Raw genomic sequence first — 18,914 nt, 5'->3', positions numbered from 1 at the left:
GGGCATCCTGCCCGCGCGTTTCACGCGTGGTGCGCGCAGGTGGCGCTGCGGTCCTTGCGCTCCCCGCGCAAGCCCGCGAGGCGCCCAGGAGGCCACCCAGAGTCTCCGCGAAGGTGAGAGGAAGCTTTCCACCCAGGCGGGGGAGGAGGGCGGGCAGGAAGCGGAGCCAACCCTGGCAAAGAAAAGACTCCAATTCCCAGCCCCCCGCCCCGCGGGGTGCGGGCCGGCGGCGCATGCGCGACGCCCGGCCCCCAATTCCCCCAGCGAAGGAGGGAGGCCCCCGGCGGACGAGAGACTGCGAGCCGCGGCGGGACCCGAGCGCACACAGGGGCGCGGCGGCGGCGGCGGCGGGGCGAGCGGGGCTGCGGAAGCGGCCGTCGAGAGCGTGGAGCGCCCGGCTCGTTCGCCCAGACGCGTGCAGGCACCCGAGGGCACGGTCGGCTCGGCCCTGATAGGGGCCTGGCGCCCGCAGCCCCCCACGCCCGAAGAGGGATGCGTGAGTTTCGCCCCGGCTCTAGGGCAGGATGTGGGAGCAGGACAAAGGCTGGGCGGCGGGGGAGGAGTTGGGGACCGCGAGCCGGTGGCCGCTGCCGGAGTCCCAGCCTCGGGCGACAAAGCGGAGTCGACAACTTTCTCTGCAACTTTTGCAAAAAAGGAAGATAAAAATTCTGCAAGTTGTTGCACAGCTCCAGGTCGCCCCGGCTCCCGCGAGGAGAGGGCAAAGGGGCACCGCACCCTGGCCGAGACCGGAGGCGACCACCAGCTCCGCCGAGCGGGGCAGGAAGGGGCGCCCGTTCGGGCCCCAGCCGGGCACGAGCGTCGGTAGGGATGGCGGCGCGGGGGGTGGTTCGGAGCCGGGGGGCGTGCTGCGGCTGCTCAAGTTGCCGTGTCCACGCAGGGTGCGCCCTGAGAGTCCGGTAGCGTCGGATCGCTGCGCTGCGTACCCGATGATGGATGAGCCGTGGTGGGAAGGGCGCGTCGCCTCGGACGTTCACTGCACCCTGCGCGAGAAGGTCAGTTCCTCTCCGCCGCGGTCGTGGGGCTGGGCATTTAATTCGGTCTCAGATTCAATGTCCTCAGGTCGTCCCGCGTAGGTACTCGAAACTCCCGGTGCCTTGCCTTCTTCCTGCCCTTACCCTTCTCCCGGAGTGTCGTGGGGAAGACACTGGAGATGGGGAGAGGTTTAACGGGTTTTACTTATTGGGAACCCAGACAGCTAAACGGAGATAATCACTGTACTCCTTAAGGCTGTGTTTCCCATAGTATTGACACCTGAGATGATTTTAAATAGTGCATTAAAAAAATGTGTATTTATTTTAATGTGAAATTTAAAAATGTATATTTAGCAAGTTCGTCATAGGATAAATGATGCTGATTCCCACTGATTGTAACGATGTAGCAGTTTAAGATAGTAAAAGTTGTGATTCGACATAAAGAAATGTTAGTTAAAGGAACGTATACGGTGTATATAGTTATGACCCCCTCAAAAAAAAAAAAATCTCTGGTATGGGACTGAATAAAACTTAGGAAACACTAGTCTAAATGAGAGGCTACAAAACTGAGAGGATGTGGGGAGAAAGCAAACACGCCCCTGCCCCCTGCCACTTTGCCTCTGGGGGGGCAGCTGAAACGTGATCCCTACACTCATTCCCCTCATCTTAAAAGGAGAAGTGCTGATGGACACTGAGAAGGTAGGATCTCCAAGCAGGTTGATGGCATGGCCTGTGTGTCTTGCCTCCTGCTTCTGGGCTCAGACTGGGAAGGGTGGTTTGGGAAACAGGTGTGAAATAGAGGAGTGTATTGGTTTCCTTTTATTTTTTTAAGCTTTTATTTATTTATATATTAGACGGAGAAAGAGAGAGCACGAGCAGGGGGAGGGGGGAGGGAGAGGCAGGTTCCCCAGTTGAACAGTTGAGCCCGATGTGGGGCTGGATCCCAGGACCCTGGGATCGTGACCTGAGCGGAAGGCAGACGCTTAACCAACTGAGCCACCCAGGCGCCCCTTGTGTATTGGTTTTATAGGGCTGCTGTGACAAGGGGACTCAAAACCCCAGAAATGTGTTCTCTCACAATTCTGGGGGCTAGAAGTCCAAAACCAAGGTGTTGGCAGGGCCATCCTAATCCTTGGTGTTCCTAGGCTTGTAGATGCATCGTTCCAAACCCTGAGTTGGTTGTCGCAGGGCATTCTGTGTGTCTGTCTTGTTTTCTCTCCTTGTAAGAACACTAGTCATTGGAATAGGGTCTACTTTAATCCACTATGACCTCATCTTAACTAATTACATCTGAAAAGACCCTATTTCCAAGTAGGGTCACCTTCAGAGAGTCTAGGTGGACATGAATTTGGGGCCGTGGGTGGATACTATTCAGCCCAACATAGGGAGGGAGAGGTGTTCCTCGTGGGATGCTTGGGTCCCTACACAGACAGGCCCCACATCCAGCGCATTTGTATCTAGTGTCCGTGGAATTCTGTTAAAAAGTCACCAGCTATTCAGGGTTTTTTCCCTCATCAGGGAGTAGCTGTCTTCAGCTGTATTAATTTTTTTTTCCCGTACCTACTAGTCTATCTCTGTCTTGCATTGGTTACCTAGGCTGTAGCTTTTTTCTGCTTCCTTTGGTCCTCTCCTGGGGGAGCAGAATGGCCAAGGTACAGCCCATTCTGCTCATCTGGGGGAGGAATCGAGGTCTTGGTGTTCAGTTAGAAAGCAGGGATAGCGGGTGGTAGACCAGGTTGGTTCTTTTCTGGAGGTGGTGGCTAACTGAAGTAGTGACAGCTGCCATGGAAACTGGGCTTCCTCGTTTCTCACAGGCTTGAGTGTTGTCAGTTCTGCTCAGAGCTTGGGAGCAACGACTGTGACCTAATTTGTCCCCTTCTAGCAGGAAGGTTTTCTGAGAGCAGTATAAACTGAACCAGCTCAGTTACCTGAGAATCCCGCATCTTTTATATGAGCGTTCCAGGCACTCAGAGGGGCAGGGGCAGGCAGTCCCCCGTCAGTTGTGCCTCAGCCCTGCCCCAGTGCTGTGGTGGTTTCTTGTGGGCTGCCCACCTCAGGGGGAGGACAGGTCTGTCCAGGTTTTACAGGTTAGAAATAGAAATCTCACCCAGGGGTTGATGCCCAGGGTCCCCTGTGAACTTGAAGCTGGTCTTATAAGGGCAAATCCCAGGTTCCTTTGGCTATAGTATCCTGCTTTCCCAATATGTTAACTATTTTTTTCCTTCATTTCCTCTCTCTGTTCAAAGAAGCAGATGCCTTTCGAGACAATTTGGCTTTATGGAGTTTGCAGAGAAAAGTGAGGACTGGGGGGAATCCACACCACACTCACCTTTCTTAAGGAACGAGGGTTGGCCTTTAATTTTTCCCAGAGTAATTTTTTAGTAAACATCTATTCCCATAATACATTTCTAATGCTGTAGGACAACTTTGCAAGTGTCTGGCACACAGTTGTTTGTCAAATGTTGCCGGATGAACACAGAGCATGTTGGATCGTCCGTCATTGCACCGGCAGTGGTTCTGCTCCCTGGACTGATGCAGGAAGCAGGGCTGGGTCATGGAGATAATGGGAGCCCCACTTTGTCAGATGTGCGATTCCAGAATAGCATTGTACTGTCATGTGTGAAATGGGACACTGGAAATGAACGGTGGCGTTGAATGCAAACTAGTTACGGTAGTTAAATAAACTCTGAGCTGCTTGTTTAATCTCTCTAAACTTTGAGCCTGGCCGCCGTTGTCCATTCTTCCCACTACCACCAGAACTTAGATCGTGTCAGTTCCCTGCTTAAAGTGTCATCCCATTGCACTCCCAGTTACCTCTGCCTGTAGTACCTGACCCAGTTGGGCCCTGGCCTGCTCTCCTACCTCGTCTCCCACTCCTTCCCACACTGACCTCCTTTCTCTTCCTTGAATGAGTCAAGCTTATTTTGCGTCTCAGGGCCTTGGCACTGGCTGTTCCCTCTATTTGAAGTCTGCATTCCTCCATTTCTATTCCTCTGCGTCTCTCCATCAAATCATCCTGTTTTGTTTCCTTTATAGTATTTGCCAGTATCTGGATTTATTTTCTGTTGATTATCTTTTCCCCTGCGCTAGAGTGTATGCTCTGCAAGAATTGGCCAGTGTCTGTCTTGCTCAGTGCCAGGTGTCAGTGTCCAGCATAGAGCCTCCCTGATGTGAGCAGAGTAGCAAGAAGAATGAATCTCCTTTAATTTCTTCTTCGGTAACCTGGGGGGGGGGTGGCATTTTATAGGAATGTAAGGAGTGAGTGAGGACCTGAGAACTGTGGGAGATACACGTCACGTGATAGGCATTGTGCCTTTCCACTTTAATGACTGTTAAATGTGAGGCCGAATGTGAAACCGACAGTCACTTTCACGTAGCGTGTGGTCAGAGTAAGGCTTGGGGTTTGTGACTATCCTCGGAAGGCTTCATAAGTCTGACAGGTGGTCCTTATTAAGAAAGGCATCATTATCCCATTGGGCTATTGGTTGGTGAGTGGGTTGAGGCTGAGAAAGGCATCAGTTTCACAAAGTCACGTCCTTGGGACCCAGCAGCTAGACACCGTCAGCAAAATCTAAGCAGCTAGCCTAAAGCATCCTGACTGTGATGGGGAGAATGGAACCCTCCGCCCGCCCACATCGCTCTGGAGGAATGTCTCCCTCTTGGGCTGCTTTTATCCCACGCTCAGCCTTAAATTGCTGCCTTCATCATCCTTCCTGGCCCTGTTGCTTCTGCTGGAACTGCCTAGAACCCCTTTCTCCAGCTAGTTCCTGCTGGGGCTAGGGGCTGCCAGCCAGTACAGGGGGGGTCAGGTTTCTTACTTGTAACACCTGTGCCGTTGAACTTCTTCATTGTACGTGGGTGGGGGGGGAGGAAGCAGATCCTCACCAGGCCAGTGGTGACAGTGAGGCTGTTGGTGATGTTTCCCCATAACCAGGTGTATGTCCCCTTGAGTATTCAGATTAAAGCTGTGAGCCCATTAAAACCTGGGGCACCTGTGTGGCTCAGTCAGTTAAGCATCTGCCTTCAGCTTAGGTCGTGATCCCAGAGTCCGGGGATCAAGTCCCAGATCGGGATTCTTGCTCAGCAGGGAGCCTGCTGCTCTCCATGCTTTGCTCTCTCTCTCAAAGAAATAAAATTAAAAAACAAAACAGAGCCACCTTTTCTTTTTTCCCCCAAAAGAGGAGCCCACCTTAAGTTTAAAATTAGCTTTAAAATAAGTTTTAAGTTTAAGACCCCACCCTCCCAAAGCCATGTCAACAAGCCCTACTTGGCATGATGGGGTAGCTTTATCTTCCGGGGCCCTGGGGAGCCTGCATGCCAGCGGCTCCCTCCTTCATGCTGTTCACCTCCTCCTAGGATCGGGGTCATGGGATACCCCGGAGGTCTTCTTGGCCTGCCCCAGATGTGCAGAGCAGTCAGCCTGCTTCCCGAAGCTTGCTTCGTTGCGCTCTTAGAGCACTTTACCTGTGTGAGACCACGTTTCTCGAAACCAGTAGACTGACAGAGGACATTTTGACTGATGTGTGACTGAATTTATACAAAGATCTTCCTGCACACCATCAACAAAAATGACATTTAGTGATGATAACGTTGACGGCTACTGTTTATGGAGCACTTAACTGTTTCAGGTGGTGTGCTGAGTGTGCCCCCCGCCCATGCATTGACCCTAAGTGCTGGCCTTGACCTTGTTTTACAGGTGGGAAACTACAAGACTCAGAGGCTGTAAGTAACTGTTGAGAGCAAACAGCTCATTGTGTCAGAGCTTGACCATAAATTCATTTGCAAAAGCATCCATTTTAACAAAGATTGGAAATCCATGGCAGGAGACCGTCAAGGCTCTGCCATCCACGGCACTGTAGGCTTTGGGGGTCAGTCCATGTTATGATGACTCTACAAGTTGGGTTTTGTTCAAACCACGATGAGAAGCTGACAGTCCCAGGCTCTGGCCTTGCTCTGGGCATTGGAAAGGCATTGCCCGGCCAGGGCCTTCCTTATTTGGTCCTGGCACCTCACCTGTGGGTGAGGCTTCTGACCTTGAAGCGATTTGGCCCGTGCTGTCGCATGTCCCTGGGGCAGACATGATGGTGTTCTAACTTGTCAGGGCAGCGGAGGGACCCCTCCAAGCCTTCTCTCACCTGAACTCTGACAGCTGGGGGTGGTGGAATCTCACCCCAGCTCCGTCCCCTGCCCCTGGGTTAAAGCCACATCATTTTCTAGTGGCTTCTAAAGCTTTTACATCCTTTTATTAATCTCTTCCATTGTCAGTGTTTGGTTTTTTTTTTTCTCACTCTTCTCCCTAAATTCCTTAAACTTCCCCACTGCAAAGCTAAACATTTGACTCTTTATAGAAAGTGTTGATCCAAGTCCATGCTCTGCAGTGTGACTGGGTCACGCCCTAATTGCTTTTTCTATTCCCCTGCCCTCCTTTTGGGTTTCTGCACACCCAGGGGACAGTTCTTCCCAAATCACGAGACCAAACTGGATCTACCAATAAGAAAATGTTCTCGACACTGGCAATGGACATGTGTTCCCAGCTGAGTTCCAGAAATGTGTCATTTAAGCCTGTCAGACCCCAATGGATGGTTTTGCCAAAACTTACCTACCGACAGGGCTGCCCTGTGGTTGTGGTCTTCAAGGGAAACCCTAAGCTGTGGGCCCTCAGGGCCCCTTCCTGGAGGGGAAGGGGAAGCTTTTAGTATAAGCAGAGTTTCCTACAGTCCTGTTGGTGAGGGTGATCTGGGCTGCCCCCCGGGGTTGTATAGAGAGGATGGACGATGGTTGGAGAAATGGGGGGGGGGGCAGATGAGACATCGTTCATGGTGGCATCCAGCTTTGAAACTTCCTGACTCCAGTACCCCCACCTGTATTCTGAAGAGAGCTGGGGACAAAACTGATTCAAAATTGGGTGTTTTCTCATGAGCCCCTATGACCTTAGATGGTAGAAGTGCTCAGGGTGCCCACAATACTCACCTGAGACTTGGTCTCAGTGCCCTTTACCTGTGGAAGAAGCAGATTATCTTGGAGCCTTCCTTTCCTCTGCACATCAGGATGGTGTGATCCTTCCCCACCTGCCTCCCAGGTGTCCCAGGAGAAAACACATGCGTATGGGTGTACTCGGTCAGCGTTTGGGGCCTCTGGATTTTGGGGTGCAGAAGGGGGTCGGCGGGTACCCTGGTTGACTGGGGAAGCCTGTGCCAAGTGAGGGGAGGACACTTAAGGCTTTGAGCTGGCCCCGTGCCTCTGGCCTTGACTTGTTCTTTGTCTTCCTAAACCACACAGCCCCTTGGGTAAAGGGAGTGCAGCCAACGATTCTCCGTTGTATCTGAGCACCTGGCAGAAAGAGGTGACACTGTGGGTCTGCTGTTTTCTCTCTTTTTGTTTTTTTAAAGTTATTAAACGTACACACACACAAAGTGGGGTGGGGCTTTTTTGATTGTTTGTTTAGGAGCCTGCAAAAATAAATACAAACAGAAGAAAGTAAGATTCCTCCTACAGCCCCAGCACTTGGAAGTAATCTCTGCTGATATTTTGGGCTAGGCTCTTCTCTTCCTTTGTGTGCGTGTCATCATGATACATTTTCATTTTGTTTTCTGTGGCTCTGTTTTTTTTAGTAAAAATGGAAAATATCTGTCTCTAAACCCTCTGTTCATTGCACAGTATATCATGCACACATCTCTGTATCATTCTTCTGCACCCAATTCCTGGTTACTGGACACTAGCAACAAAAATTAGAAACAAGTGATTGTGCTTATTTACAATAAGTAATATGAGAACATGGTGACAAAAATTAAGTTATATAAAAGGGTAGATAGTGGGGCACCCGGGTGGCTCAGTTGGTTAAGCGTCTGCCTTCAGCTCAGGGTCCTGGGATTGAGTCTGAGTCCTCCCGGCTCCGTGCTCAGTGGGGAGTCTGCGTCTCTCTCCCTCTTCCCCTCCCCCACTCATTCTCTCTCTCTCTCTCTCTTGCTCACGCTCTTGCTCTCAAATAAATAAATCTTTAAAAAAGAGGGGGTAGATAGTGAATAGGCTTCCTTCCACCCTGTTCCTTTCCCCTAGTCTCCCCTTCTGAAAGGTACCACTGATCCCAGCTTCTTGTGAATCCTTCCAGTTATTCTATGCATAAACAAACACACGTGTGTGCGTGTGTGTTCTAACACAAGTGTAGTAAAATTTACACTTGTACCATTTGATTTTTTTAATGTGTATTTTTTAATAATTTAAATATTTTCTGTGAAACAAGTGAGCAGACTCTCTATGACCAGAAGGTGGTGGGTTTTTTGTTTTTTGTCTTTCCTGCTCATTGTCACTATGAAGGTGTATAGTAGATGCTCAATAAATTTTTATTGAATAAATGGGTGGGATATTTCTTTTTGGTCATTTTTTAATCTAAATATATATATTTCGTCTTACAAAATGCCATTGTAGTATACTATAGTTCTGTAACTTCATTTTTTTCTCTCTTAACTCTTATATACTGAATAACTTTCTGTGTCATTAACTATTTTTCGGCAGTGCCATGCAGCGTGTTTTACTGTGTGGATACACCAGGATTTGGTTGGCTCATCTCCTTGTTGGGTATTTAGGTGGAGCTGCTTATTCACTTTTTAAAATTGAGCTGTAATCTATAGTACGATGGACAGATCCTAGTGTGCATACAGTTTACAGTGCACGGCGAGTTTTGATAAATGTATGCACTCACGTAACTACCACCATATTCGAGACACAGAACGTTGCCAGAGCACCCAGCTGGCTCATTGGGTAGAGCACGTGGCTCTTGATCTCCGAGTCATGAGTTTGAGCCCTACGCTGGGTACAGAGATTGTTTAAATAAATACGCTTGGGAAAAAAAATCTTAAAAAAAACAACAACAGATCTAGGGCACCTGGGTGGCTTAAGCGTCTGCCTTTGGCTCCGGTCATGATCCTAGGGTCCTGGGTTGGAGCCTCGCATCGGACTCCCTGCTGGGCGGGAAGCCTGCTTCTCCCTTTCCCACTCCCGCTGCTTATGTTCCCTCTCTTGCTGTCACTCTCTCTGTCAAATAAATAAAATTAAAAAAAAAAAAAGATGTAGAACACCTAGAAAGCTTCCCTGTGCCCCTTCTCAGTCACTCACTCCGTCCTGCTCCCAGCCCCAGGCAATGATCTGCTTTTTGTGGATGGCATTTGTCTTTCTTGGAGTTTCATATAAGCGGGGTTACCCGCACGAACTCTATTCCGTCTGCCTTTTTCTACTGAGCATAATGTGTCTGGCATTCATCCGTGGTGTTGCGTCTATTAGGAGTTTATTTTTTTCTCCTGCTGAGTAATATTCTATGTTTATGTATATAACACAACTCTTTCGTCTGTCTCCCTCTTGTCCTCTGAGGCATTTCTGGTGTACCATTTGATTATAAATTGCACTGTGGTGGTGATCCTAGTCTGTCTGTGCATATGGTCATGGGAATAAATTCCTAAAATGAGATTGTTGGTCATAGGTAAAATTTTAAGAACTTTGCATATGGCCAGTTAATAAATTCCCAAAAGATTGCATCTGTTTGCACTTCCACCAATGATATGGGCGAGTGCCTGCTTCCCAGCAGCTTTGTGAGACCTAGGTATTGCTTTAAAAAAAAAAAAAAAATCAGTGCCCTTTGGATAGGTCAAAATGGTGTCTCCTGGCTGTGTTTGAAAGGAATGGGAACCCAGGGTGGGAAAAGCACTGGAGGCTGGAAGGCAATGGGAAGGGAACTCTGAATACCTCCCAGGACCTGGGGAGCCCCACCTGCAGCAGGGAACCAGCCTGGGACACCTGTCAGGTTGGGTGAGGACTGTTGAGGTCATCTCCCACCCTGGCTAGAAAACTGCAGTGCTCCCTCTTAGCCCCCTGGGTGTATGCTGCCCCCGACCCCTAAAAAGCACTTACTTAGAAACCGAATCCTTCTTGAGGCCAAATTTGAATTGTCCTGAAGCATTGGCTCCCTTGGAGGCCACAGGAGCAGGCAGTGCCAGAGCCCGGGCGTTCTTTGCGATGGAGAGACAGCCACGCTGCTACCACGAGCTACTCGGTCCACAAATGACTGTCCAGTGACTTGCGTGGGTGGGCCGGGGGAACAAGACTGGGAGGGGAGGGTCGTTAGAAGAGAAGCATCAGGAACCAGATTCAAAGACTATAAGGAAAAGTTGGAAAGAACCTAAATGCCCATCAGAAGGGAATTGGTTTTGCTGTGGTTCGTCTAATACACTAAAACATGGTGGACTCGTTAGATGTGACGTTGTGGAAGACAGCGTGGCACATAATAACTGTTGATTTTCCTGATCATTGTGAAAAACCCAAACAACTCAGAGCACGTCTGACTCTGGAGTGCACCTCTGTTTGTTTTAACTTTTTATGATAGAGATTTTTAAAGATACACAAAAGTAGAGAGAATAGTAAAATGAATCCCCATGCAGGCTCCCCCGAGCTTAGTACTAACCATGTCGTCTGTTCCCCAGACAGCATGTCATTTCACCTATAAATACCTGCTAACAGACTTTTTTTAAATGTAACGATATGCCATTATCGTACCTAACAAAATTAATAATTCAAAACATTATCCAGGTAAGGTCCACATATTACATTTCATAAAAAATTACTCTTGGGGCGCCCTTGGGTGGCTCAGTTGGTTGAGCGTCTGACTCTTGATTTCGGCTCAGGTCATGAACTCGGGGTTGTGGGATCGAGCCCCGCATTGGGCGCCACACTCATTGGTGAGGTTAGTTAGGATTCTCTCTCCCTCTCCCTCTCCCTCTCCCTCTGCCCTCCCCCCAAATAAAGAAAGAAATCTTTTTTTAAAAAATTACTCTTAAGTTTTTTATTCCCTGATGGTCTCCCTGCCCCCCTCCCCATTCCCTTAAAAACCTTTTTTTCCCATAACATTGAATTTTGGAGAAACCAGGTCATTAGTTCTGATAAATGTCCCCTACCCTTGATTTGGCCTGTTACTTCCTCATGGTATCATTTAACTTGAATTCACTGTTCACAATTTGTTTTCTGTACTTCCCTACTCTTGCGGAATTTTAATATGCTGTAATGTACTTGCTGTCGAGCTGTCAGCTCAAACATCACTTCCTCAGAGAAGCCTTCCCTTACTCCCAGACAAGGTCAGCCCCGGGGGCCCCTTGTTACGTTCTCAGACCACCCCATGTTATTCCTTCAGCACTCAGCACGATTCGTAATTATACAAGTTCTTAAAGGGAACATTGGCTCTGAACCAGCTTCCCCCCTGGAAAGGGCAGGCCCATGAGGGCAGGCTGGGGCTGTGTCTCTCAGTTCCGAGCAGAGGGACTGCTGCCCATCACGGACACCTTATCTGGGGTCTGTGCCCTGCAGCCCACACGTTGCCTTCCTGGACTTCGCCGTGGCAACAGGCTCGTGGGGTAGGTAGCGTGGCTCCCAGTACCTCCGTCCTGCTGATAGAGAGATGGCCTCTGAGAGCTGAAATGCGCAGCCAGGCTTTCCCTGTGAAGTGGAAGAGCTGGGGCTTTCAGACCACGCAGTCTGCCGCCCAGAGTCTGACCTAGGACGGGCAAGAGAATGGCAGCCAGCCTTGAAGTCAGTGATGGTGTAACACGAACTTCCCCTCGAGCGACAGGAGAATGCGGGGGTTAGTGGTATAACGCTCTCGGCTCTGAGTTGATATCTCTTGGTAGCCTCTCCTTTTGTGCTCACTTTCTGTTTTGAAATAATATCAGACTTACAGAAGAGTTGCCAGCACGTACCACAATTGTGAACATTTTAACATATTCGCCTTATCATTCTCTTCTTCCGTCTTTATTCATTTTTTTTCTGGAAACGAGTTGCAGGCATCATTATCCCTTAACGCTTCAGGGTTTATTTTGCATGGTTACTTTTGAGATCGGCCATGCAGTGGTTTCGGGGGGCACTTTTGTCAGGCCACTAGGGACATCGTCCCAGGTGTCAGGAACCGCCCTGGAAGCCTATTTGGGGAGGAAGAGATTTTAGCATTCTGGTGAGAAAGAAGGAAGCGTCGGGCCACAGGCAACCTTTCTAGACCATGAATCTGGGGAAGGCAGAATTCTGGCTTATTTGCTTGGACCATCTCCATGGCCTCATTGGCAGACAGCTTCTGTATCTAGCATTTACTGAGCCCCAGATATAACCTGTAGACCTATGGGGGGGCTCTGCCAGGGGAGTGTGGACTCAGCCATGCCCCGGGGACCCTCGACAGCAGTAACGGTAGTCCACACTACTGTACATTAATGGGTGCTTGCCTGACAAACATTCCCTTCCATGATCCAAGTCCTCAGGCAGCCCCCTCTATGTATTATAGTACATATAATTATCCCCATTTTATAGGTGAGACATCCTTAAGTGTAGATAGTTAAATGACTTACCCAAGGGTGTACAGCTAAGAAGACGGCAGAGCCAGGATTGGAAGGCAGGCAACCTGCTCCAAAGCTCACATTGTTAACCACTGTACAGATGGTGACACCTCGTTGCCTAGAGACGTGTGAAAAGCTTCAAAGAGGAGGTGCGGTTGGGCTGGGTTCAAAGGATAAGCAGAAGCTTGCTAGGAGAGAGAGGTGTGGAGGAAGTTCATCTCCCAGGGCCCAGGGCAATGTGTGATGGCCACGCAGTGATGGCCACTCCGTGACCTGCAAAGGGCAGGCTGGTGAGTAGGGGAGGGGAGGGAGGGGGACATTGGCTCTGGGGACGTGGGGCTCCCAGATGTGTACGCATCCTGTTAGCACGAGGAGTACTAGGAGGAGGGAGTGCTGGATCACTGGGAAATAGGCCTTGGCCTTGGAGACCTGTGTCTTCAGCGTTGGTGGTGATCCAGAGAAGTAGCACCTGGACTAGGGCAGGAAGTGGGGAGACTTGAGAGTTTTAGGAAATAGAGTCAGAGGACCAGTTAACAAAAGGAGGGATGCGTTTCAAGCTTCTTACTGGTTGGAACAAAATAATTTTCCATTGCTGAGCACGATTGGCTTTTTCACAGTGCACGTGGTTCTTAGAAAGCTCCCCCTAGCATGTGCTAGTTTCTGTTGCCTCTTTAAAGACTTGCACTCAGTTAAGGTGGTTGTTGTGTATTGGGTGCCTACAATAGGCCAGATGCTGTTAAATGCTTGATTCACATTATCTCATTATTATCTCATTGATTATTAATGTTGCTTTAAAAAAAGACAAGTTGGAAGCCTGGATGGTTCAGTCTGTGAAGTGTCTGCCTTCAGCTCAGGTCATGATCGCAGGGTCCTGGGATCGAGTCCTGCATCGGACTCCTTGCTTGGTCGGGAGCCTGCTTCTCCCTCTGCCTACCGCCCCCCCTGCTTGTGCTCTCTCTGTCTGGCAAATATATAAATAAAATCTTAAAAAAAAAAAAAAAAGACAAGTTAATTGTCCTGACCAAGACACTGGTAGTTCTTAAATATTGGGGCACGTTCATTCTTGCATTCAACGTATATTTTTTAAAAGCTGGCCACATGCCAAGCACTACCAGCTGCTGGGAGTAGAAGTGGTGAACACAACAAACGTCTCTACCTTCATGGAATATAGAGTCAAGCATCAGGCTCAAACGAAGTGCACATAAAGCCCAGATGGGCGCCCAGCTGCATCCCAGCAAGTCTGAGACAGTAAGTCTGGAAATGGGGAGCACAGTAGACCGCGAGGGCTGCCTCAGACTGGAAACAGGAGAATTCTATTCTCTCACAGTTCTGGAGGCTAGATGTTCAAAATCAAGGTGTCTGCAGGGCTGTGTTCCTTCCAGAGGTTCTCGGGAGGATCCTTCCTTGCCTCTTCCTTGGCACTCCTTGGTTTGTAGCTGCATTGGTCCGTTTTCTCTCTCCATCTTCATATGGTCTTCCACCCGTATCCGTCTCTGCTTAGTCTTTCCTCCGTATGTCTGTGGGTCTCTGTTTTCTGTTCTCATGAGGACAGCAGTCATTGTTATAGAGCCCACCACAACCTCGTTGTGACCTGATCACATCTGTAAAGACCCTATTTCCCAAAAAAGGTCACGTTCTGAGGTTGTGGGTAGATAGAGATTTTGGGAAGACATTTTCCAACTCAGTACAGGGGAAGCCTCCATTTTTCTGTGAATTCTCAGAAGATTCCAATGCCTGTGATCAGCTGACCACAGTGACAGAAACCCTGGAGGGTAGATCAGCAGGGGAATGGAGTCGCAGCTGGAGAGACTTGGGGGTAGTGGTAGTGGTTACCCTGCTGACCTGTTTCAGGCTGCATGGTATGGTCGGGTTGCCCAGGAGGAATCTGGAAATTAGGGACAGGACCTGGAAGTGTTGCGTGAAGAGCTGTTGAGGCCACAGCATAGGAATGGTGACCCAGGAGGGAAGGTAGAGAGATCCAAGCATTGGACCCTTGCACAGAACCACCCCTGTGCCTAGATAATGGAGGGTGTGGGAGAATGAGGGGCACCCCCAGTTGAGAAAGGTGTGAGGGATGTGGTCATATCAGGAAGCTGCCAAAATGAAGAACTTGGGGGACATTTTAGAAAAAGACCACGAGTGTTGTCTGTGGGGGCATTGGGAAGTCTCGGGGGCCGGGGTGGGAGAGGGACCACGGAGAGGTAGGCACACATGTCTTTGGCCACAGTGGGATGCCCAGCCGCGGTAGCCGGGCCTGTCACAGGGTATATTCTGGAGGGCAGAGGCTCTGGCTCCTGGGAATGAGGATGTGTGTCCGGAGCTGGCTCTTTTCTGAGTTCAGGGGGCCAGTGAGAGATGTAGTGGCTTGGGGTGACCCTTCTGTCTGCTGGAAGTAAGCTCCAGGCCGGAGGTCAGCAGGAGGGGATGTCACCGGCCTTGTCAGCTCCGTGTACCACAAGTCACCCTCTTGAGAGTGTTGAAATAGTTTTCTCGCAGAGATGTTGGTTCCTTACCGAAAACACCTCCTAGGGCTTTATGAAGCAATTGGGGCAGAGAGGGGAAGGAGGGTGATCCTCGGGCCTTGCAGGGCCTCCTAGGTCAGTGGTGTGTACTCCTGAAGCCTCTGAAGAACCAACCTTTCCCCCTCCCCTTTCTTTTTCCCTTTCAATTTGCAAGTCTCCACTTCCTGTTGGTCACCTTGGTTACACATGGTGTTTCTTCATGTCTTGCTACTCTTTGTTCTCAGGCAGACGCGATCCCTCAAGCTGTTTCCCAACCAGCTGGCCCAGTGCCTGGAGGCCCAGCCTCCCTAGGGAGGCAGCAGTTGGCAGGGCTGAGGACGAGCATGGCGGGAAGCACAGAGGAGCCTAGTGTGGTTTTCCCTCGTGGCCGCTGTGGGAGAGCAGCTCAGCCCCGCTCTGCACCTTGGGCCATTTATGAAGTGGTTGTCACACAGCATCATACCCTAGGCCCAGCCAGTTCCTCTGATGCCCGAGCCCAAGATTTGCCACTAACCTGGAACGTGGCCTTGGTTTTCTGGGTACCGACCAGTCCTGGTGGTGGTACCACTGACTGCCCACCTCAACAGGGTGAGTGCAGGGATGGAGAGCCCAGCTGGAGTAACAGTTGAGAGAGAGAAGTCGGGGCATGTGTGCTGGGTACACGCGCACACTTACTGCATGTGTACAAGACTGTGTGTATACTCACACTTACCTCTCAGTGGTGGCATTGCTGGTGAATTTAATTTTCTTTGTATTCATATATGTGTTTTCTAAAATTTCTATAGTAGTCAGATATTTTATAATCAGTCAAAGATACATTACTTCGGAAGGGAAACACAAACCTGAACTAGCCCATGGAAGCCACAAAACCGTGTTATGAGCATGGAGTCAGAAAGGCCAGATTCAGAGCCATCACTTATAGCTGGATGACCTTAAGCAAGTGCCGTAGCCTGTCTGAGCTGGCCTTGTCTGGAATACTGGCATGCTGATAATCCCCACCTTGTGGGCTTGTTGGAGGATGAGAGGACAGAATGCATGGGACACAGTATCTGGCAAATGCGATACATATGTATTTAAAATTACGGATGTAACACATGTATATAAAATGGAAGGTTGTATAGAACTTCATCATGATGGATGATTCCAGATACTCCTGAAGACCAGAGAGGAGGTTTAAAAGCCTGGGAATGCTGAATTCTAGGGGAAAGAGAAAGCTCTGTCCTTGCCTTGGGGTGACACGTGCCTCAGTCTACCCAGTAGCTGTAGATGGTTTCCAAGGAGGAATTAGGTCTGTGTTTGCAGAGGATCAGGAGTTGCCAAAATTGTAAAAATATGTGTGTGTGTGTGCGTGTGCGTGTGTGTATATGTATATATGTAAAAGATATGTGTATATATTTTATGATGTGTGGCAGTTGGCGGGTTGTGGGGGGATTTAATTTGAGCCAGTTCCCTAGACCCCGCAGGGCAGGGCACTCAGCTCTTGGCTGCCTGGGTGAGCTGGCATCTGTAACCTCTTGTGCTGCTCCTAGGCTCCTAATAGCATGGCTGTGTGGAAATTCTTACCAGGGCAATTCTGCAGGTGAAAGCAGTGGTTTTTGATCTCCGCGAGCTTTTCAGTAAATCTCTCGGCTTAGCATCATCAACTTAGTAGGAGTTGAGCCAGGAATTTTCTCTGGAGTCTCACCTTGTAGATGCATTGGGGTTTTTAATTTCCCCAGCACTCCCGTGTCCAGCCGCCAGCACCCTGAAGCTCTGTCTCCAGAACAAGCTCTCTGGGATGTTGTTACTTACCCCCCTACAAAAGGGATGGTGGTGATGGTGATCTGTGGATAACAGATTTAACCTAGTCTTTCCTAAAACTGTGTTAAGTTTTTTCCTGAACAAATGTTTCAGGGCTTCTAGTGAGCTAATACATGATTCCTTTTAGGAAGGAACAAAGTAGTATGCAGCACACAGTATGGCCCACAGGTCCCTCTTCGGGGAGTGAAACTTGGGTCTGGGATGTCATGGGACACACACTGGGAAACACTGCCTTGGAAATGACGGAGTGCAGAGTGCATAATTGATCGTTCTTGAAGTTCCCAGTTCCCTGTAAAGCACTACCTGCTTCCTCTCTGTTCACTGTCTGCTGCTACCGGGTAGACTGAGGCACGTGCCACCCCAAGGCAAGGACAGAACTTTCTCTGTCCCCTAGAATTCGGCATCCCCAGGTTCTTACCACCTCCCTGGTCTTCATGAGTATTTGGAATTGCATATGATCATTTCGTTCAACCTAAGATCAGGAGCAAATCATTTTTAGTTACCTTTTCATTTCAAGTATTTGCCTTTGTCCAAATTTGCACATTTTGGTAATTATCAAGTGTCTCTTTTGTGTTAAGTATTGGGGTCACAGAGCTGAACAAGATGAACCCATCCCTGGGGCGCCTGGGTGGCACAGCGGTTAGGCGTCTGCCTTCTGCTCAGGGCGTGATCCCGGCGTTATGGGATCGAGCCCCACATCAGGCTCTTCCGCTATGGGCCTGCTTCTTCCTCTCCCACTCCCCCTGCTTGTGTTCCCTCTCTCGCTGGCTGTCTCTATCTCTGTCAAATAAATAAATAAAATCTGAAAAAAAAAAAAAAGATGAACCCATCCCTTTCCTCATGATGTTTACAGTCAAGGAGTGAAGAAAGACACTAAAACTGAATGGATGGGTGGATGGAGAAAAGTTCTAGAATCTTGGGGAATATCTGACAGGGGCATGACCAGGAAGCACTTTTCGGAAGTGACTTTTAAGCTAAAATCTGAAGGAAGAGTAGGTTAATAATGAGAAGTAAAACCATTTGTCTAAAAGACATTTAGAAAACAACTCCGTGCAGGACACCGAGGGTTAAAATGAAGACTTCCCTTCCTCCCTTAATAGGAGAAACCAGGGGTGACTGGCTGAACTTTTACAGTGCATGTGACCTTCAGACTCCTCTGAGGTTAGCCTCAAAATGCCGGCAGAGCCCGTGTGTGAAGAACACAGGCTGAATTTTCTCCCCGATCTGTCCTGCAGCAGTGACAGGCCAGGGTCCCTGCCCAGCTGTCCCGGCTCGGGGCCCGTTTAACTGCACTTCAGCCTGGCCTCACCTGTTCTCCCAGGTGCACCTGAGCCCAGCACAGGTATAAAGTGTTCCCACTTCTGCCAAGGTCAGCGCCTGCAAGGGAGGGGAGAGCAGTGGTGGCGAGACACATGCCTGGAATCTTCAGCAGCCTGTCCAGGCAGCCCTGCTCCCTCCACGTGCATCCCACTTTGGGCTTTGTAGGCATTGTGACTCACTTGTCCGTGGCCTTTCTGGAAGCGCTGTCCCTCTCAGATAATCCTCTTTCTGCTTTGGAACCCCCACACAGAGCTCTTGGTCAGCAAGCCAAGTGGTTATTAAAGGACTCAGCCTTTCCTGGATGTGAACCTCCCTTTCCCCCAGAATGGTGCCTCTAGTCACAGAAGTGTCACAGCGGAGGTCCCCACTCAGGGGGCAGTCCCTGCACCCCCATTGTTACCCCAAGGAAGGATCCAGGGCTGGATAAGGGAGACCAGGGCGAGGAAGGGATGGCCACAGGCAGAGAAAGCATTCCCCCAGCTGGCGTTGGCTGAGGTCACACCTGTGTTCATCACGAAAAACACTTCATTCATTCATTCATTCATTCATTCAGACATTCATTTACTCATTCAGCAGGTACTCATGAGCCCTTGCTGGGTACCAAGTACCAGGGGTACAGCCAAGACCTGGAGGAAAAAGTGACTCCCTCTCTCTCTCAGAGGTCACATTCCGCAGGGTGGAAGGAGGAAGACGGTTAATCCGCTGCACGGTGCTGTGGCGGGAGGGCAGCCAGGGAAGGCCTGTCTGGTGAGTGACCAGCACAGACACCGCAAGGTAGAGAAATGGCGCAAACATCCAGAATGGGGGTCTGGTGCAGTCACGACACAACCGCACAGTGATGAAACGCTCGGCAGCCATTGAAAACACGGTTTCCGGCGCCGTCCTGAAGGGGAAGTAGATTATTATCCCCTTTTGTGGACATTTGCACAGAGGAAAACATC

At 49.7% G+C, this 18,914-nt stretch overlaps 1 protein-coding gene across 1 annotated transcript in view; it reads left to right on the top strand.

Annotated features, from left to right (window-relative positions):
* The first annotated feature begins 325 nt into the window (after positions 1-325).
* The window catches only part of CCNJL (cyclin J like), a 52,118-nt gene continuing 33,529 nt past the window's right edge, over positions 326-18,914 (top strand). The window contains exons 1-2 of the mRNA XM_026510900.4: positions 326-496; positions 899-1,013. Coding sequence (XP_026366685.2) covers positions 948-1,013 — 66 coding nt within the window. The 5' untranslated portion in view covers positions 326-496; positions 899-947. The remainder of the gene's footprint in view (positions 497-898; positions 1,014-18,914) is intronic.

This window comes from Ursus arctos, unplaced genomic scaffold (genome assembly GCF_023065955.2).
Source record: "Ursus arctos isolate Adak ecotype North America unplaced genomic scaffold, UrsArc2.0 scaffold_15, whole genome shotgun sequence".
In the NCBI taxonomy this organism is placed as follows: domain Eukaryota; kingdom Metazoa; phylum Chordata; class Mammalia; order Carnivora; family Ursidae; genus Ursus; species Ursus arctos.
This window is presented reverse-complemented; position numbering and strand designations above follow the sequence as displayed.